Here is a 21,854-nt window from a genome sequence, read left to right on the forward strand (position 1 = left end):
GTGGCACAGCTGTGGCCGTGTGACGGACCAGGATCCAGGTCCTCTCTCTGTTTCTCCAGCCCAGGCTCCCAGGCTGTCACACCTCAGAGCCGGCACTGCTGGGCCTGGGCCTGAAAACCTGCCACCAGGCAGCCCCTCCCCCCCTGGCAGTGTCCCCAAGTGTCCTCACTGAGTGGCCCTCCCTGCCCCGCCCCTGCCCAGGCCCCTCCAGCCTCCCTCCTACCCCTCCTGCTTTGCTTTTGTTCACACTCGGTTCACTAACACACATTTTCAGTGTATGTATTTCATTGTTTACTGTCTGTCCCTCCTTGAGAACACAAACTTTACGAGAACAAGGTCAGGGATGTGACTTTCACAGCTGTATTTCCACGGCCCTGAAAGCTGATTTTAAAACATTTGAGTGAGTGACTGAGTGAAGGCACAGACTGCACACACCCTGCTACACACTGACGCACAGACACCACACCCACAGGGACACACTCACACACACTGAGGTTCTCACACACACTCACACTTAAACCCTAACTCCCAGGTAACATCACATGTGAACACCCCATGTCAGCGTGCATTATCATTTCTACTGTTTTCTCCAAAGGACTGTGAAAACTCACCTAAAAGGCACCTGAAGTTTGAAAGACCAACACGGCGGTCACCCTAGGTTCGACCATTCCGATGTTCTGTCCTATCTTACTTACAGAATGTATTTCTCTAATTTTTGCTGAAACATCTGAAAATCACTTGTCACCATCATGACCCTCTCCCCTGACTATTTCAGTATTGGTCTCTGAAAAAATAACCTTTTCCTTCAAATAATAGTATTATTACATTGAAGAAAGTAACTATCATTTCCTGATATTATACACTGTCAAATACCATAAACTTCTCCACGTTATCCTGCAGATGTCCCCCATTGGGGAGGAGGCGCGCCCAGGGGCCCTCACACCGTCCCCGATGCCCCCGTCCCCGCCCAGCACCCTCCCTCCTCCCCTCCACAGCCACACCAGGGAAATGGAGAGTGGGCCATTTTCCTCTGCTCCCTGCTTCCGTTTCTTAAACTCAGTTTTGACATGAAATCATCTCTTACTGGGAACAGCATCTCAATGTCTACATCTCCCCGGTGTGGATATGCACATCAGGACGACCGGGACGAGGACCTCAGCTGCCCTGGGCCTCCTGTCCCCTCAGCAGGATAGGAGAGGGGCCTGGGTGCCAGGGCCACACCTGATGCCCCAGAAGTCACACCTCCAACAGCAGCTGTCACACTGAGACCCGGAGTGACCACAGTCCCCTCTCTCAGGGTTCAGAGCAAACTCATGCACGTCCTCCGAGACCCACCTCTCCCCCAGGGCCTCCACCCCACAGTCAGGGGTCAGGACTGGGACTGAGACCCCCACCCCAACCTCCTCATCCCACCCACAGAGCCCCAGGGAGAGCCCAATCCCTGCTCCCCCCACTCCCTCACTCACTCACCACCATTCTCCCTGAAGCCACCAGGACCAACCTCATCTGTCCTTGTCCCTGTCTGTCTCAGTGACTCCTGGTCCCCAAACATCCTGCACCTCCTCTCCACAGGCTCTGCAGCCCCTACTCTGTCCCCTCCCACACCCCCTCCTCCCCAACCCCTGGAACCTGCCTGCTGCTCACCCCCCAAAGTGCTCATCCCAGGACCAGAACCTGTGCAGCGGTCCCCCAGGATGAGGTCCCTGCACCTCACAGCTCTAGCAGGAGCCTGAGACAACGACCCCCTCTGAAGTCCTCCCATGGGTGTCCCCCCTCCCACTGACCTGGTGCCCTGGGTGTGGAGGGGGCGGGGTCCTTGCTCCTCCACTGCTTTGACCCGTTTCCCTCCCTCTCCCTAGCACCCCCAATCAGCCATCAGACTGGAGCCCCCACTACCTCATCAGAGGGATTCCCTGTGCACCCCAGGCCACTTCCCCCTTTCTTTTAGCTCCTGGCCCATGGTCACCCTCCCAGAGCGCTGCCTCCTTCACCCTCGGTGATGTCAACACCATCGGGTATGGAAGGCTGAACAGAGTCGCCCAGAGACTCCCAGCCTGTTCCTTGGAGCCTGTGACAGCTTTCCTCACGTGGCAAAGGGACCTGGGTGATGTCAGTGAGGTTACGGTTCATGGGACAGGGAGACTCCCCGAATTATCCGGTGGGCAGTCAGGTCACATAAACCCTAAAAGCAGAGCGGCCCGAGCTCCGGAAAAGCTGAGTCCGTTCCCGGGAGAGGGGCTCCGGGGACGGAGAGGAGGAAGGGGGCTGGGCCCGGCCTGGGGCTCGCTCCTTGGTTTACCCGGACAGACTCGGGGTCCGGACTCGGGGACGCGGTGCGACAACGAGCTCTCAGAGCAGGAGGAGGGGTGGAAGAAATGTCCCAGGTGCCCGGCCGGGCGCTCTGGGTCTCGGCCCAAGGGCGGAGTCCAGGCGGGGAAGCTCCGCGCTGGGGACTCCCGGTCTCCGGGTTTCACTTCTGCGCCTCCCAACCTGCGCCGCGGAGGCGCAGGATACTCATGACGCGGCCCCCGCTGTCTCTCTCATTGGTGGCCGCTTTCTAGAGAAACCAATCAGCGTCGCCGCCGCCCCGACTAAAAGTCTCCGCAGACGCGCGGGGACTCCGCTTCTCCCCAAACCCTGAGGATGTGCGTCATGCGGTCCCCGAGCCTCCTGCTGCTGCTCTCGGGGGCGCTGGCGCTGACCGGCGCCGGGGCGGGTGAGCGCGGGGTCGGGAGGGATCGCGGGACCCCGGGGAGGGCGCGTCCCCATCGCCCGGACCCGGCTCCCGACCCCCGACCCCGTTTCCGTCCCCGCGACTGCGGAGCCGGGACCCGCGCCGGTCCGAGCGTCGCCGGTGTCACCGAACCCCGCCCGCAGGCCCGCACTCCCTGAGGTATTTCCGCACCGCCGTGTCCCGGCCCGGCGGCGGGGAGCCCCGCTTCTTTCGGTCGGGTACGTGGACGGCACCGAGTTCGTGCGGTTCGACAGCGACGCCGCGAACCCGAGGATGGAGCCGCGGGCGCCGTGGATGGAGGGGCTGTGGGTGGAGCAGTTGGTCCGGCAGTATTGGGACGGGGAGACGCGGACCTGCAAGGAAAACGCACAGTATTACCGAATGAACCTGAACACCCTGCGCGGCTACTACAACCAGAGCGACCGCGGTGAGCGCGCGGGCCCGGACGGGTTGGGGCGGGTCGGTGGGCGGGGCTGACCGCGGGGCGGGGTTTGTGGGCGGGGCTGACCGCGGGGCGGGGTCAGGGTCTCACACACTCCAGACAATGCATGGCTGCGACCTGTGGGCCAACGGGACCGTTCTCCGCGGGTATCGCCAGTTCGCCTACGACGGCGCCGACTACATCGCCCTGAACGAGGACATGCGCTCCTGGACCGCGGCCGTCCCGGCGGCTCAGACATCCCGACAGAAGTTAGAGGCGGATGGTGTTGCGGACTACGTGAGGAACTACGTGCGCGGCCGGTGCAGGGATTCTCTCCTGCGGTACCTGGAGCGCGGGAAGAAGGCGCTGCAGCGCGCAGGTACTGGGCTCGCGGGGTTCCCCGCCCTCGGGCTGGGCTCCGACGGGGAGACGGGACGCTGGACCCGGGTCAGAACCGCCTCTGCGTCGGGAGGCCGAGTCTGCCCCGACTTTCCGACCCGGGACCGGAGGGCGACCCCGCCATCTCTCAGGGACGCCCGGGGGGCAGCCTCTCCGGGACGGAGGGGACGCGCCCCAGATGTCCGGTCAGCGGCCCCCTCTGACCCTGGCGGCGCCCCGGCCCGTGGGGACCTCCTCTCTCAGGCCCGATCCCGCCCCACACCCGCGGGTCTGGGTCCGACCCCCACTCTCCGCAGCCACGTGCCACCTCCTTCCCCTCCCCAAGTCTGGACCAGGAACGCTTTTCTCCCTCAGACCGGCCTGCACGTGGGCTGAGTCCCTCTGGTTCTAGAACTTTCTACAGACCAGGGGATCCCACCCAGGTGCCTCTGTCAAGACTGGGTCTGGGCTTTACCTCCACCCCGTCCTGTCCAGTCTCGGGTTGGCCACAGGAGCGCTGCTGGACTTCCCTGCGGCCCCATGCGAAGTTCCCGACTTTCCGACCCTTGTCCTCAGATCCCCCAGACGTGCGAGTGACCCGCCACCCCACGTCTGAGCAGGAGGCCACCCTGAGGTGCTGGGCGCGGGGCTTCTACCCTGCGGACATCGACCTGACCTGGCAGCGGGACGGGCAGGAGCACACTCAGGACACAGAGCTGGTGGAGACCAGGCCCTCAGGCGACGGGACCTTCCAGACATGGGTGGCAGTGGTGGTGCCGCCAGGGGAGGAGCAGAGATACACGTGCCACTTGCGGCACCAGGGGCTGCGGGAGCCCCTGACACTGCGATGGGGTGAGGGGGGCCTCCGTGGACTTCAGCGGGGGTGGGGCAGGACCCAGGGGCAGGGCCCTCACCTTCCTGTCCCTTTGCAGAGCCGCCTCCTCAGACCAACACCATCATCCTCATCTTGGGCGTCCTTGGTGGCCTGGTCCTGCTTGGAGCTGTGGTGGCTGGAGCTGTGATGTGGGGGAGGAGGCGCTCAGGTAGGGGCGGGTGGGGTCTGATTTCTTGCCCCAACTGGGGGTCTCAAGCCCAGGAGACCCCCTTCATTAAAGTGAAGCATCGTCTTCACTCATGTGCTTGCCAGTCTGGGGCCCTACTTGCTACAGTGACTGTTTAGGAGGGCACGTGTGAGGCAAAGGACAGATTTGTCACCCTGATGATTCTGGTGTTGGGTACCTGGCTCCCAACAGTCATAGGTCCAAGGGGAGAGTCCCTACTGAGGACAGACCTGCAGGAGGGCTGTTGGTCCAATTCCTGCACATAGACTTCCCTAAGGTTTCTGGATCCTGCCCTGACACTGTAGTCAGAGTTCTGGAAACTTCCCTGGGGACCAGCACCAGGGCTTCCCTTGGGACCTCATGGCCCTGCCTCCTCCCTGGTGTCTCACAGGATGTTTTCTTCCCGCAGGTGGAAAAGCAGGGAGCTACGCTCAGGCTGCCAGTGAGTATGGGGGGGACCCCTGAGACCCCATGTCAGCTTAGACGGGAGCCCATGGGGGACCTCCCCCTCCCCCCATAGTTCCTCCTTTGGTCTCCTGTCCTGGGGGCTCTGACCACAACCTGTTTTGTGCCACCCAGGCAGTGACAGTGACCAGGGCTCTGATGTGTCTCTCACGGCTTGTAAAGGTGAGGCCCTAACACTGGAAGGGTTGGGTGGAGGGGACAGGATTGGGTAATGGGGACTCTGTGGGACTATTGAGCACAAGGTGGGCTGTTGGACAATGTCATCTCTACAGCGACTGATGGACATTTGTTCATGATTATTTTCTTCTGCAGCATGAGACAGCTGCCCTGTCGGGGAATGAGTGATGGAAGGTTCCTCACACACACACACACCCGCCAGCCCCTGTTTGTCACTTCATGGACATCTCACTTCTGCTTCTGCAACTGGCACCTGAATGTCTGTGTTCCCATCAGCATCACAGAGGAGGGGGGAGGCAGGCCCAGCTGCCCACCAGCGCCCTCCCCACATGTCCCTGCTCCAGCAGAGAGCCCAGCCCCCAGCCCTGTCTGTGCTTCCTGGTGCCTGAGCTGCAGCTTCTCGCTCCCTCATTGAAATGAGGCTCTGGGTGTACATTTGTTTTCTCAGTTCTTGCCGTGAGTGGTTGATGTGTTCATTAAAAAGCTGAAGATCCTAGATTTTGAAGGAAATAAATGGACTCATCAAGAAGTTTTCAGAACCCGTGTGTTTGCTGTGCTGAGTCTGTTGTGGGGACAGAAGAGGCTGTGAGGACCGAGCATGGTCAGGCTGTGCCCAATCTGTGCCCAGTGCATCATGGGCTTTGATGTGGTCCCTCCCTGACTGCGTTGCCCTCTGCCCCTTTGTCCTTGTCCCTTCAGTAGAACCTTGCCCCTGCAGGACCTGTGACCACAGGAAGCCAACATCACCCAGGTCTTGTAAACTGTCCCAGTGAAGCCCATCTCCAGGACAGCAGCGGGCAGCAAAGGCCATGTGTGGCCAGGTCAGCCAAGGCTCAGGCCTGGGTCAGACCCTAAGTTCCATATTCTGGGTCTTTATTTGTTGCTTCTTTGTTTCTGTAGAGCAGCATGGGTTTGTTTGTCCTTGTTAGGAAATCTGGTCTCATTCTCCTCTGGGTGTCCCCTCCCTGTCAGCAGCAGAGGTGTTTTGCCTGTCACTGTCCCCACCTGGCCCAGGGGTCCCTGCACACAGGAGTCTGTGGTGTGGAGATGACTTGTCAGATTCCTCCTCTCTTGCCTCCTCTAGGGCTTGGCTGATCTTTCATCTCTTCCTAAACTCTCAGAGGAACGGGGTTCTGGACCGAGCAGAGCTGGGATCCCATAGTTTCCCAACCGAGATAAGTCTCCATTGAATTCCACTCTGCTTGCCTGCCCCTCCCCCTGCCCTTTGCTCCAGTGCTGGCTTCGGTGCGGTGCGCACTCCGGGATGCACAGAGCGGGGTCTGGGGTGGATTTGGGGGAGCCGCTCTGTGGGGAAAGTGCAGGGGCATCGATGTGGGTGTGAGTGCACGTGGGGCCGTAGCTGCCACGGAGCAGCTGTGGTTGAGGCCATGTTAATACAGACCCTGCCTGCAGCATAGGGAGGTGCCCTGCCCTAACCATTGATGACCAGTGGTGGCTGCGTGACAGACGTGTGGCACTGGTTTTGCATGTGGGGACATCACGGAAGCACTATTACGATCACTTCCGGCTTCGTGGGGCCCATGCTGTGTGGGGAGACAGTGGGTGTGAGCACAGCACACAGGGTAGTGTCCGTGGGAGGGTGAGTGATCTGGGAAGATACCGAGGGGATGGCAGTCCCCAGTGTGGGCTGTGAGGACAGGGAACGTGGGTATTTGACTTGGGTGGTCAGTGTGGGCCTCACTGGGGAGGTGGCCTTGAGGGAAGATTTGGAGGACAGGAGGTATTACCCATGAGGATGTCTGGAGGAAGTCCTGTCCAGGCAGGGGACCCTCCAGTCCCCAGTGCGAATGCCCCGGGGCATTGGGTGTCTGGAGTCTGGGAAGGAGGAGGAGGGGTGGGGTCAGTGTGGGGATGGGGCAGGGAGTGATGGAGATGAGAGGGAGGCACGGCCAGACCACGTGGGCCTGGAGGACATGGGAAGGGCACGAATGTGCTCTGAGTGAGGCAGGGGGTCAGAGGACAGTGCAGAGCAGGAGGGGGACATGGCCTGATGTCCTGTTCAATGGGCCCCAGCAGCTGCTGTGCTGAGAGCAGACTTGGCTAGTGAGGGAGGCAATGTGGACGTGGGAGGGGTCTGTGCTGGACTCCAGGCTGGGGATGCTTCCCAGGATGAGTTGTGGGAATAATGGGTGTGGGGGGATCCTGGATACCTTCTGAGGGGGACCTGACGGCATTCCTAATGGTTAATCTGGGGTACGAGGGAGAGGAATCGAGGTCACCAAACATCTCAGAGGACACAAGCAGAGAGACAGAGTTGTGTCAGCTGAGATGGGGAGACTCTGGAAGCAGCGTGTTTGAGGGGACATCACAGACGTTCATTTTCAGAGCATGTGTAGCTGAGATGTCTGTGAAGATCCCAGGGAGTCATGTGATGGTGGTTGGACAGCTGAGTCTGGAGACCAGGAGATGTGCAGGCTGCACAGACAGACTTGGGAGGCCACACACACAGATGCTACTTAAAGCCGTGAGCATGGGCGAGGTCACCCAGGGGTGACAGCTACAGAAGTCGGAGGAAGGATGGAACCCAGGGCCCCAGTGCTGAGCGATCTGAGTGGACCTCACGCCAGAGCCGCCTGCACAGTCTGTCTCTGGGTACAGAAGGCTGTCGAGCACCGAGTCCCAGACTTTCTGGTGCCCACAAATGACCTGCACACTTTGTTCAGACTCAGAAAATCTGGAGCAGAGAGTGGGATGCTGGGTTTATGACAAGGCTGGTGTGGATGCTGCTGGCCTTCAGGTCGCACATTTAGCAGCAGGAACCCAGACCGGATCCCACCCCGATGTGTGTCCACCTCGCCTGCAGGGCTTGTCACATGAGTGACCCCGGCCTGGGGCCTAATCCCCTGGGATATGGGTCTGGGAGAGGCCTGGGGTTTGTAAGAAGCCCCTCAAGCCATCCTGGGGCTCAGTCAGACCCGGGACCACTGAGGTCAGTGACGGAGGTCATGGTGGGGAGGGGTCTTCAATGCACATTTAGTGGGTTTGTTCCTCAGAAAGAAAAGGGGGGACATGTATTGTCATTTATGAGACGTGATGTCAGGGGTCACAGTCCTTCTCTCTACCACAGGGTAGAGTCAGGTGGAAGGTTTAGGAGGCGGCCCCAGGTGACCATAATAAAAGCTCTGAGTGAAACTGTTGCCCAGGTGTATTTCTTAAAGCAAATAATGGAATCCTAATTTCTCTAATTTAGATATAAAGCAGTGTAGTGGGTTCCAATGCCATTTTGGGGACAGTCACAGAACACACCAGAGGCTGCACAGCCAGGGACAGCCCACAGCCCAGCCTGGGTCGGGTCCCACACAGGCCCCGCTGCCCTGTTGCCGGGCACAGATGTCACCGCTCACCCCACCAACTCCCCTGAGGGAGGACCCTGGGTCTTGAGGCTGGGACGGCTGTCTCTGCTGCCCCAGTGCCCGGACACTGTTGCTGCCACTCCCCCCACCCTGGCTGAGTGTCCTCTGCACAGTCCCAGCCTCTCTGTGTCACCCCGTCCTGAGGCAGGGTCTGGCACGTGGTCACCTGACTGGTGGAGCCATGTGATGTGTCCAGATGCACGAATGTTGGGGACGCGGGTTCCCTCTGTCATAGAGGGACGTGGTCTTTGCCTCCCCCCGAGACTCTTCTGTTTTGGAGGGGACGGTTATTAACGTTCACTGGTGACAGTGAAGCAAGGAAGGGCCTAGAACAGAAGAAGCAACAGGAGACCAGGAGGGGCTGCTGTCAGCTCGCTGGGGAGTCAGAGAAAAGGGGGCCTTGGGCACAGTCGGGGGTCAGCCTGGGATGAGCTGCTGCTGCCCAGTGCTCCCTGGATGCAGGTCTCCTGGGCCCCTTAGAGTTTAGGACATGCCCCCTGTGGGGGGAGGAGGGGAAGGGAAAGCACAGTCGTGCTCCAGGGAGGGAGGAGGCGCCCACCAGGACTCTGAGTGAGGAACCTTGCCCTGTAGGAACAGAGTCAGGGGCTGGGGTGGGGGGTGGAAAAGAAAGACACATGTCAGTCCTTGGAGCAAATATTGAGGCTGAAACTTTGTGGTGCATTACAGGCACTCGGGTTTGGCTGCAAGGACACGTGACCAATAAATGACATCCCAGTCAGAGCATTTCTTACTTGCTGTTACTCTGAGTTTCTCTGGGATGGTGAGGGCTGTTTTCCTCCACTCACCCACTTCTCTGATTCTCGGACACCAGCTGTGTTTCCTACAGTTCAGCTCAACTCCGACGTCAACTCCCTGGAGTTGCCTCAGACCGCACATGGTCAGGGTCCACTCCACAAGACTGCCCTCCCCTCAGAGCCAGTCTCAAGTTCAGGGTCCCATGTGACTTGCTCGTCCCTCCAACTCACCTACAAAAGGTAGGGGTTCCCCACCAAGTTCATGACTTTGCTGGATCAACTCACAGAACTCAGGAAAATGCTGTGCTTACTGTACATTTTATTATAAACAATACACGTGAGCAGCCAGATGAAGAGGGACATGGAGCGAGGTGGGGAAGGGTCCCAGGTGCCGGAGCCTCTGTCCCCCTGGAGTCGGAAAGTGTCACCCCCAAATCCCAGCATGGGGAAGGGTTCACCACTTCAGAAGCTCTCTGAACCCCATTATTAGGGGGTTTATGGAGGTTTCACTATGTACACAGATTTGACTAAATCCATGACCATTGGGGATTGAACTCAAACCCCAGCCCCTCCCCCAGAGGCTGGGCAGTGAGGCTGAAAGTCCTGACCCTCAGATCAAACCTGCTCTTTCTGGTAACCAGCCCTCATCCTGAAACTGTCCAGGACCCTCGGCCAAGTGTCACCTCATTAGCATCCTTGTCACTCAGGAGACTCCAAGGGTTTTAGGAACTCTATGCGGGGAACCAGGGACAGAGACCAAATACAGTCAGTCCTCAGTTCCCGAATGTCTCCCATCTTGAACAATTCAGTTCGTGACCAAACTTATTGGAAAATTTGTCTCAGTTGTCGAACAAAGTTTTGATTCTTCACCTGACACCCTTCCAGGCCGATACCTGTGTGAAAGGTCCCCTGTATGACTGGGATCTCTAACAAACCGCTTCTCAAACAGAATTCTGGAACGAATGAAGCTGGAGATGCGAGGTTTTGCTGCATTTTTCTGTCAGACTGCGGGTCTCTGACCGCCGACCCATGACCAGGAAAGGGCATCAGAACAGTGAGGTGACGCGGGCTCCCTGCCAGAGCCTGTTCTGTCTGGACGATGAGCCCAGTGCGTCCTCCGTGTGAGCCTGTTCATACGGCCCGGACATTCATGGAAATTGTCCAACAGTTGGTGTCGGAGGGGAGGGTCAGAGTAAGTCACAGTGTGACATCACTCACAACTCCCAGCACGGCTCATGTTAAACTCAGACAGAATCAGCTCTCGGCAAGAATTGGGACTAATTCTGTCTCCCGTTCTTGCTGCTGCGAGAGGCAGTTGATTCAACACTTGGAAAATGCTATGGCGGCACTTACTGCAGCCAAACGTCCACTCACCGCAGGACCCAGCACGTCACTTCTGGCTGCAAACCCCCTAGACTTGCACGTGTGTGTGCCAAGTAGTGGGAAGAAATTACTCAGCAGCACGATTCGTACAATCTGGGTGTAACAAATGTCCGTGAGCAGCAGAGGACAACAAGTGTGGGCTGTTCACACAATCCCACCCCGTGCAGCCAGGAGAGTGAACAGATCCCAGCCGCACACAGCCGTGGGGACGAGAACCAGGACAGGACGCTGGGTGGGAGCCAGGACAGAATATCACAGCGGACACTGCTGTGTCCGCAGTGTCCGCTGTGATATTCTGTCCTCTGAACAGCTGACAGAGGTCACCCATGGTGTCAGACACCCAGAGAATAGTCCCTCGGGCTGGGGGCGGTTTGGGACTGAGTGAGACCCAAGAGGGCCCCCTGGGTGCTGAGTGTTCCCTGCGTGTTCATCCCATGTTCCCTTTGTGGGAGGCCACCGCGCACTTGTGATGCGTCCACCGCTCTCCGTGGGTGTGGTCCTTCACGAAATTATGCTTTTCTGGAGTTTTGAAACAGCTCTTTCTAAGCCAACATAGAATTATTCTTTCTAAAACCTTTTAGAAGTGCTGAATTAAAATACTCTCTGCAATGTTTTAAAATCCAAGGAAACAAATTTCTGTGTTGGAGACATAAAGTCTGATAGGAGAGCGGTCAGCCTGGGAGCTGACTCCCAGACGGCCTTGGAAAAGGTGGACAAGCCAGGACTAGGAATCAAACCCCAGCAGGCCCCTGGGAGGGGGTGTGAGAGATGCCCCTGAGGAGTGCATGTGTGACCCACGGACAGTGGCTAGTGGGCTGGCTGGACAGTCAGGAACTTGAGGAAAACGACCTGGGAGCTGACATGGGGAGGAGACATGTGCTGGTGGACCTGTTGCCGTGGGCGGAGGGGGTGGAGATAGTGGAGTGGGAGGTGATGCCAGCAGAGGGTGTCTGTGTGTGTGTGTGGGGGGGGTGCTAGTTGTACTCGGATGGGGAGGGGCCTGGAAGGATGGGGTCACTTAGCCTCTCCCCACCACACAGGGTTGCTCATGGGGTCCCTGCACACTGTGCCCACCTGGTGGAGCCACATGGGCTCAGCACTGGGGCTCCCACTCACCGAGGCTGATCTGGTGGCTGCCTGCTGATGGTCCCTCCTGCTGGAGCAGCTTGTTCTGTGAAAAGGGAAATAACACAGGTGAAATTAAGTAAGAACAAACCAGCAGTGTCTTAGATCAATATGTCACTGTGGGTACAGGGGGAATTTAAACAACCCTAAAACTAGGAAGAAATCATGTCAATGGAAAAGGCTGCAAAGAAAGAAGTTAAAGCAGTTTAAAGTTTCTACTTTCCTTCAACCATATTCCGAAACTATTACAGTAAGTTCTACTAAACCTTCCAGGAAGACTCCTGATTCTCTGGGAAATACTCAAGAGAAAGAAAAATATGGCGAAAATCAACAACTCCTTTGTGAGGTATTAAAGCCAGTTAGGGAACACTTAGAAACATTAGGAAAGCAGGTGTGCAAATCTGAGAAAACACAGTAACTAACCTGTGGATGCACTGTGAGCCATTAGATACCATGACCAAGCGCCAAGAATGCAGGAGTATTGACACTCTAAATCTTTCCGTGAAGTCCACCACTTGAAGGATAACCAACACGGGGTGGGCATATCTTACTGTGCAGAAATCACTCCAGAGGGAATCAGTGTCTGACCCACACTTTTCTGTCTTGTTCACTTTTAGGACCCGGGTTACTGGGTTTGCCCCTCTCCCCATTATCAGGATAATCTCTTTATTCCCAGGTCCAAGCTCGAATCACACCTGCAAAGTCCCTTCTGCTGTGCATGGGAACACGTTCACAGGTCCCCGGGATCAGGGCTGGGACTTGTTTGTGCATCGTTCTGCCGACCACAGCACATACGGCGACTGAATGAAGAGGTTTAGCGTGTGTCTGGTTAGGGGACAAGAGGGGATGAGGAAAAGGCCGGAGGGGGATGATGGTGAGGAGGAAGCCATGTTTGCAGAGACCCGCATGGATTCATGTTCCACTGGGACATCAGACAGAAAGACAGAGGGTGATCTCAAAGCAGAAGAAAAACAGATCATCTAGGAAGGAACCCCAGTTAGAATGTGGTCACTTCTCCTTGTCAGGAATGGCCACCAGAGGGCAGTGACGTATCGTCATCGAAGACAGAGAATAACCAGTATCAGACTAGGAATTTGGGACTGGAAAATTGATCTTTCAAGTAGGAGAGTGCAAAAAGGCACTTTAATATAATTGCAACTTCACTGCCCGTCGTACATAACAGGCACGAACAGACCAAAACATTATGGCTCAAACAGAAGAACAGCTCAAAGCCCCAGAGCCAATACCTCTAAGTGACAAAGAGATAGCCAACCTATCAGATGCACAGTTCAAAATACTGGTGATCAGGATGCTAACAGAATTGGTTGATTTTAGTCACAAATTGGATGAAAGAATGAAGGCTACACTAAGTGAAATGAAAGGAAATGTACAGGGAATCAATAGTGATGGAAAGACAACTGGGACTCAAATCAAGGGAGTGGACCAGAAGGAAGAAACAACCAAACAAAAGAATGAAGAAACAAGAATAGAAAAAAATGAGGAGAGCCTTAGGAACCTCCCGAACATCTTTAAACATGCCAATATCAGAAATATAGGGGTACAAGAAGAGGAACAACAACAAGTGTAAAAGGTATTTGACTAAATAATAAAGGAGAATTTCCCCAATCTGGCAAAGGAAATAGACTTCCAGGAAATCCAGGAAGCTCAGAGAGTCCCAGAGAAGTTGGACCCAAGGAGGAACACACCAAGGCACATCATAATTACATTAGCCAAGATTAAAATGAAGGAGAGAATTCTAGAAGCAGCAAGAGATAAGGGGACAGTCACCTACAAAGGAGTTCCCATCAGACTGTCAGCTGATTTCTCAAAAGTGACCTTAGAGGCAAGAAGGGGCTGGAAAGGAGTATTCCAAGTCATCAAATCCAAAGGCCTACATCCAAGATTGCTCTATCCAGCAGAGCTTTCATTGAGAATGGAAGGTCAGATAAAGTGCTTCTCAGATAAGGTCAAGCTGAATGAGTTCATCATCACCAAGCCCTTATTCTATGAAATGTTAAAGGGACTTATATAAGAAAAAGAAGATAAAAACTATGAACAGTGAAAGGACAGCAAACTCACAGTTATTACCAACCACACCTAAAACAAAAGCAAGCTAAGAAGACAGCTAGATCAGAATTGGAGCCACAGAAATGGAGATCACATGGAGGGTTAGCAACAGGGGAGTGGGAGGGGGAGAAGGGGGGAGAAGGTACAGAGAATTAGTAGTATAAATGGTGGGGAGAAAATAGAGGGGAGGGCAAAATTAGTGTGGGAAATGTAGAAGCTAAAGAACTTAAGACACATGGACATGAACTAAAGGGGAGAATGTGGGTGGAGAGGGTGTGCAGGGTAGAGGAGAATGAAGGGGGAAAATGGGAAAACTGTAATGGCATAATCAAGAAAATATATTAAAATATATACGTAAGTACAACTTGATTTATTAGCAAAATACCTATTCTATATTTATAATGTCAAAGAAATATGCAACTAGAAAACTAGAAAAATTAATGGGTAATAATAGGTTCAAATAAATTAATACTACCTTAATAGAATATTAACAATGCTTCAAAACACAGAAAAAGATACATAAAATACTTACCTCGTCATGTTACGATTTCTCCACCTGCGTTCCCCCCACACACACCAAGGCTGTGTCATCCCTGACGGCTGAGAGAGGGGGTTGCTTCCACTCAGATGCCACTTCTTACACATAACACCCGGGATGAGGTATGTGTCCATCAACGTGACTAAATGAATGAGCTTCCTGGTCCTTAGCAGACCAGGAATTGTGATTCATAAGCACCATTTAAAAGAGGTTAAACGGAGTTGCATCAGAGAAAATGGTGGCATGGGAAACTTCAAAGGTCCATCCTTACACGGAATGCTGAAAAACTAGCAAAAACTGTCAGAATCAACCACATCAGAACTCTGGAAAAACATGGAGTGTTTACAGTTACCAAGAAAATGCCTAAAACAGACAAGACAACAGAAGTGAACAAGACAGCTCTGTGCTGTCTGGTTGCCCTTGGCCCCTGCCCCTCTCCATCAGAGCCATGACCTTGAAGGCAGTGCTGCTCCTATGGGTGGGCTCTGGGTGCAGAGGAGTCGGTGTGGACCCTGCCAGAGCCCTGGGGTTCCCTGCGGTGATCATCAGGGGCTCCTTGCAGGATGAACGAAAACGGCTCGTCTTTACTTCCTCTAAGTCAGAACTCTCTCTGGGGAGAGAATGAACTGAGGCAAAGCCCACTTCCCAGATCTACTTAAGTGCCAATGAACCAGCGGCCGTCATGGGGCAAAGACACAGCCGGAGCAAATAATGGACGTGGAGGAAAACGTGGGAGAAAGAGCTGGGAGTGAGTGGCCACGGGCCATAAGGGCTGAGGAAACGTTCCCATCTTTCTGGGAACCTAGACGGCCACATTAGAAGGCCTAGAAAACCTAGAACCCGGTTTGGGGCATCTGATCAGAAAAGACCCGTGAAGACAGGAGGTCACACCCCTGGCTCATCCTCAGTCTCCTCAGCAGCAGGAAGTGGTGGCAAAGGCCAGAGCTGTGAACCGCGGAGGCGGGTGTTGGGGGCATCTCAGCACACACAGCCCAGCTCCAGACGCCGAGAGGGGTTTTCTCTCTTTCTTTTGTCTCCAGACACTGAAGGAAATGTCCGTCATGTCACTAGCTGACCACCCGCCCACAGAAGAGAGACTTCAGTGACCACAGACACAGCACAGTCTGTGCAAAAATGGTTTAGAGAAGTCACTGAACAACCAACTGTAACCCGCAACGAACCATAAACACAATCCCCAGGGAAAGTTATTTGGTGATTGAGAAATGGAGCACTCAACGTGCTTCAATATGGACGAACCTTGAAACATTCTGATGAATGAAAGCCACACAAGAGGCTACCTACTGTGTGATTCCACTTATATCAAGTATCTGGAAGAGGCAAATAGAGACAGGAAGCGGGTCAGTGATTCCATGGGCCTGGGGCGAGGGGTGGGGGGATTGATCCACAGGTGAGCGATTTCCTTCGTGGGGGACGGGGTTGCTCTGGAGACGGGTCATGGTGATGGTTGCACAACACCGTGTGTGTTCTAAGTATCGTTGAGTTTTATAATTTAAAATGGTAAGTTTTCAGTGATGTGTTTTGTCTATTGATTTTTAAAAGGCTTGGAAATACATCCCCAAACCTGGGTGTGGTGAACCCAGGGCTGCTTCAGAGTCTGCCCACCCGTCTGCGCCCACCGGGACTTCATCTGCCCCTCGGAGCTCCCCTCGCTGCCCCCTGGAGAGAGCTGTCGGTCAGGACGTCCTCTACATCCACCAGGTGTAAACCCCAAATGACCTCCGGCCTCCGATGCAAACCCTCGGGTGCAAGTCTGAGACCAATTTTCAGCGGGAGTTTGGAGCTTATCCTATTAGCAGGATTCGCTGGGAATGACGTGATTAGCCTTAATGTGAGGGGGGTTTCATTCATGAAGAAAACCTGCTCGCAAATGAGCATGTAGCTTTGGGTCGTGCAGGAGGGTCCTCAGAGGAGGAACTGGAGATGGCTCTGGGCGTGCCAGGCACCTGCACCTCGCTGGTCCCCGAAGACTCACCCCCCACCCCCCGCACAACCAAAGAAACGTGGGAACCCTCCCTGGGCCCGTCCTTCACCGGGTCCCACGGACGAGGACGCACTGCCCATCCCGGGGTCCCCGCTGCTTTTCCCACGTTGTGGGGCCTCCTCGCACACGGCTCACGCCCAGGTGGGCTCCACAGGCTCCTCCAAGTCTCCAGGCCGACAGCGCAGTCAGACACCCACACGCTGACGGCCTTCTCAGCGCTGCCCCCGCGGCCCCTCTGCGCTCCGTGACCGAGGGTGGGGAATGGGCTGCGGACCAGGAGTTCGTTTCTTCTTTCGAGGAGCCCCCAGCAGGGATCCCTGTTCTCTGCAGTCCAGCTGAGAGATTTCGTGTGAGGTTGGCACGAAATATTTACCTCAAATGTTTTACTTTGAAATGTAAAACTGCTTTCCATATAAGAAAAACGAAAAGCCTTTCTACTGCAGAAGACTTTAAAACGCACAGATGAAGTACAGAAATACGGCCTCCCCTCAAAGACCACTGCTAACCCTTCCGCGGTGGGGAGTTCATGGACCCCAGTGTGAGCGGCGCCCTGGGGCCGCCCGGTGTGGGGTCCTGGTTGTCACTCTGTGGTTTTCTGTGTATCAAGTGCAGCACGGAGAACACCGTCGGTAACACCGGGATAACTACGTTTGGTGACAGGTGGGACTCGAATTATGGAGGGGAACACACTGGGGAAGTTATGTGACTGTCTAACCACCATGCTGTACACCTGTAACAAACGCAAACAATATTGAATGTCGACAGTAATTGAAAAATGAAGTTACAAATAAATATTAAAAGGTTATATATTGTATAATTCTGTATAAATATATGGTTACATATTATATAAAGATATATATGTATGTACGTTCAGTTTAGAAAGTTGCACTTGTATCGTGTGAGTTACTGTGAACGTTATGTCTGAAGTGTGTTACTGTACAAGCAGTTTCCCATGTTGTAAACTCTGCATGATTTACACCCCTTTACAAGATGCAGGTGATTTCAGACAACAGAGCACAACCAGACCCTTTCTTCGCCCACCTGCTCTCACCTGCTCTTCTTGTGACTAATGATTGGATGAGCATTGTTGTGCATGGAGATTCTTCTCTGCTTGGAATATTTAAATTGGTAGGCTACTCCAATGGCCAATATTAGGCCAACGCATTTAAACATTTTTACGCCTCCTCACACACAGGGTCAAACTGCTTCTCTAAATCGCTGCACTGACATATCCACTCATTGAACACGGACCCACTGAGCCCCTCTGCGAGCTGGTGCCGATGCTGGGGATGCAGTGGTGAGGAACCAGACAAGGCCCCTTCTCACTGAACATGTATTTCTGTGATATTCACAATTACCAAGATTTGTTCTAAGATCAGCGATAACTGCTGTGGACAAAAACATGCGTGGGCTGGATTGGGGGTGCAGGACGGCAGAGCATATTCTCAGGTTGTTGGACAGGACGTCCCTGGGGACGTGACCCTGAACATTTGAGCAGGGACCTGAGTGGTGTGAGGAGCAGTCTTGTGGTCCCTGGAGAGGAGGGGCCACAGGGAGTCACAGCAGGGCAGGTGCCTGAGTGAGGACAGGCAGTGTCCAGACACTGGCTGAATAGAGACCAGTGAGCCAGGCTGAGGGCGGTGGGAAGAGCCCAGGACGGTCAGAGGCCCCTGTCCTGGGGGGCTGGCAGGCAGAGGTGAGGGGCGGGGAGCTCACTGTGCCCAAGGAGGGGGACACTGGAGTGTGGGAGGTGGTGGTGAGGACACGCCCTGATTCACAACGGGAAGGCCACTGTGTCTGTCATGTGTGTAATGGGCATGATGGGCAGCAGGAGCCCAGCTGGAAGGCCACCTGCTTCCTGTTGTGAGAGGACGGTGCCCAGATGGGGTGTGGGAAGCGACTGGACTCAGAGTTGGTACAACCAAAGGTGGCATTAGCAGTAATTCCGGGAGAACCACACCTGTAGTCACTGACCTTAATTCCACGGTTGACTCCAGGAGGCTTACTGCCACAAACCCAAAGTGAGATAAATGCATGAATGATTTAAACATCAACAGCAAGATAAACCCACATTTCACAATGTTACACTCTCTGCCTCCCTTTGCTCTCTAGCACCGTGGCTGCAGCTTCCTGAGGCCATGTGGCTGAGGAACCACTGGGGGGGCGGCGGGGGGGGGACAGCGAGGACACCCAGGACAAGGATCACGCGGACTGAGGGGCAAAGGGATCAATGGGGAGGGGATCCATCCTGCTCCTGAACCCTGAGCTGGGGCACGCTGACAATCTGAAAAACACACAGTGGGCCATCGACTTTTCTGAGAAATACATCAAATTTGCAAAGTGAATGAACATGGAACTCAGAATGCAAAGCGACTCAGGAATCTTTTGAAGAAATGCCCACCTGAAAAGGACTTGGAGGAGGAGGAAGAATCCAGGTGCAGGGCGAGTAAAGCTTTCCTTTCCACTCCTGGGGCAGAGACCTCTGGGAGCAACTTGAATCACGGAGACCAGTCAGGCAGGACGGAGAAGAGGCTGACCGGCAGGGGGCACTCTGAGACAGCGATTTTACCCAGTGCGCTGCAAGAGTTTTTAAAACACGGGCAACCTGACTGTTTAGTCAGGGGCATTGACCTCTTTTCCCTTAGGTTGTCAAATTAAAAGTGACAACAGCCGACACAACACTAGCCATCTCGTGTGAGTGAATCAAAATTATACTCATTTTTTAACAGATTGGCAAAAATAGAGCATTCTTTTTGGTGTGCCAAAGAATTTCAGCAATTAGCTTGTGTGTGCCATGAGATGAGAAAGGTTGAAAATCGCCGGCTTGGAGTGTTTCCTCCCCAGGCACAGGCTGGGCGCTCAGCAGATCTGACACCCAAAGGTGCCCCTGTGTCTCCGCTGCTTCTGGCCCTGCCCCCATCAGTTCCCATGGTCCCCTCACACATCTCCCCTCCTAAATGATGTCCTGCATCTGGGACCAGCTCCCTCATTTCCAAGAGCAGTGGAGGCTGATGGTGTAGATTCCATGTCACTGACCCAGAAATAAGCGTCACGTCCCAGGGTCTGCAGAAAGTGAGCGTGTCCAGGGGGCGTGGCAAATCAACCTCGACCCCTGTAACCAAGGGCATGCGTGGCTTCATTCAACCCTCATCACTCAGGGACAAGGGCACGACTTTGATTCCTTTTCCTTATCTATTCAAGGTGCATCTGCAGGGGCCGCTGAGCCAGGCAGTGAGGAGGAAAGGAGGCAGTGGGGGCGGGAGGACCTGACTCCTGTGCTCTCTTCCCTCCCCTGTGGAGGGAGAAGGGGGAGGTGGGGCAGCTCCGGGGGCTCAGCCAACCAGACAACGTGGGGAGGGACATCTCAGGGGACATCACTGGGAGCAGAGGTGGGAGGGCCACCAGGACCTGGGTAAGAGGAGGAGCACTGGGAGGAGACATCGTGATCTCTGTCCTTAGTGGGGATGCTTGGGAATATGTCCTCGCGTAGTTTTATTTGTAGTGACTTTTCCGAATGGATAATTATCTTTATAATTTCATGTTGATTCTTAGTACCATAGCGGAATTCATTTTATTTTTATCAAATGATATTTTCATCATTTTATACCATCGATCATCTTAGAGGAATTCTTTGATGCTTTCAAACATGTAAAAGGAAGGCAAATATTCAATTTATTTTATTTCTAATTGTTACGCTTTTTATTTCTTCTTCATATAAGAATGTGCTACTACAAGGCACCTTAATTTAAATCTTATTTTAAGAACAATCTCTCTAATCACTTCACATTAACTGGCTCTTCCCCTTGTAATCTGTTTTATTACAGAGAGGTCTGGAACTATAGTAAAGGGGAGAAGAACTACAGTAAGACGCTCTGCTACTTATTGTAAAAATACTAGAACACATTGTTGGATTAAATGATGTGTTGTATGGGGACTTCCGCCAAGATGGAGGTGTAGGTGGAAACACTGTGCCTTCTCTCACAATCAAGTTTGAATACAGCAAAGGTTTAGTAAACAAAGTCGCAGCCAAAGAACAGAAAATTGAACACTAGGCAAGTCCTACGACAACAAACCCTTCAACTGGGACCAGTAAGAGGGGCGGAGCCAGCAGTGGAGCCGGGTTGCGCAGGAATGATTCCCCCGACCCTAGGCCCGAAGGCAGCCGGAGTAGCAGCTGGGACCCAGTGAGGGCGCGGGGCAGGCTGACCATGGTCACACATTTGTGCGCAGATAAACCAGCAGAGGAGTGAGCAATGAGATGGACCGAGCAGGCCCCAGCAGGCGAACCCAGTGAGTGCGCAAGGTGGCGGGCTGACCCAGGCCACACATTCAAGCAGCCCGAGCAGTGGGAGGTGGCAGAGGGGAGCGCCATTGCTTTCCTTTGACTCCGCCCCCACATACACAGCGTCACAACTCAGCCACTGAGGTGCCCCACCCTGGTGAACACCTAGGGTTCTGCTCCTCATACATAATAGGCACAAACAGACCAAAAAATGGCTCAAGAAGAACTTAAAGCCCCAGAGTCCATAACTCTAAGCAACCAAGAAATAGCCAGCCTATCAGATGCACAGTTCAAAATACTGGTGATCAGGATGCTCATAGAATTGCTTGATTATAGTCAAAAATTAGAGGAACATATGAAGGCTAAACTAATTGAAATGAGGGGAAATGTGCAGGAAACCAATAGTGATGGAAAGGAAACTGGGACTCAGATCAATGGAGTGGAGCAGAAGGAAGAACGAAACATCCAACCAGAAAAGAATGAAGAAACAAGAATTCAAAAAAATGAGGAGAGGCCTAGGAATCTCCGGGACATCTTTAAACATTCCAACATCCAAATTATATGGGTATCTGAAGGGGAAAAGAAACAGCCACAAGTGGAAAACTCTTTTGAACAAATAATAAAGGAGAACTTCCCCAGTCTGGCAAAGGAAATAGACTTCCAGGAAATCCAGGAAGCCCAGAGAGTCCCAAAGTAGGTGGACCCAAGCAGGAACACACCAAGGCACATCATAATTACATTAGCCAAGATTAAAAGGAAGGAGAGAATCCTAGAAGGAGCAAGAGATAAGGGGACAGTTACCTACAAAGGAGTTCCCATCAGACTGTCAGCTGATTTCTCAAAAGGGACCTTACAGGCAAGAAGGGGCTGGAAAGAAGTATTTCAAGTCATGAAATCCAAATACCTACATCCAAGACTGCTCTATCCAGCAAAGATTTCATTTAGAATGGAAGGGCAGGTAAAGTGCTTCTCCGATGAGGTCAAGCTCGAGGAGTTCATCATCACCAAGCCCTTATTATATGAAATGCTAAAGGGACTTATCTAAGAAAAAGAAGATGAAAAATATGAACAGTGAAAGGACAGCAAACTCAT

At 53.8% G+C, this 21,854-nt stretch overlaps 1 protein-coding gene across 1 annotated transcript; it reads left to right on the plus strand.

The window, feature by feature from the left end:
* The first annotated feature begins 2,600 nt into the window (after positions 1-2,600).
* On the plus strand, positions 2,601-5,762 carry LOC118997317 (patr class I histocompatibility antigen, A-126 alpha chain-like). Its single transcript, XM_037060901.1, is given in 9 exon segments — positions 2,601-2,716; positions 2,878-2,940; positions 2,943-3,161; positions 3,259-3,534; positions 4,110-4,385; positions 4,466-4,576; positions 5,004-5,036; positions 5,174-5,221; positions 5,372-5,762. Coding segments are annotated over 9 exon segments (1,104 nt in total). The 5' UTR covers positions 2,601-2,643; the 3' UTR covers positions 5,377-5,762.
* The last annotated feature ends 16,092 nt before the right edge of the window (positions 5,763-21,854 follow it).

Source organism: Sturnira hondurensis, unplaced genomic scaffold (assembly GCF_014824575.4).
Source record: "Sturnira hondurensis isolate 20B ecotype Veracruz unplaced genomic scaffold, ASM1482457v3 Scaffold0013060, whole genome shotgun sequence".
Classification (NCBI taxonomy): Eukaryota; Metazoa; Chordata; class Mammalia; order Chiroptera; family Phyllostomidae; genus Sturnira; species Sturnira hondurensis.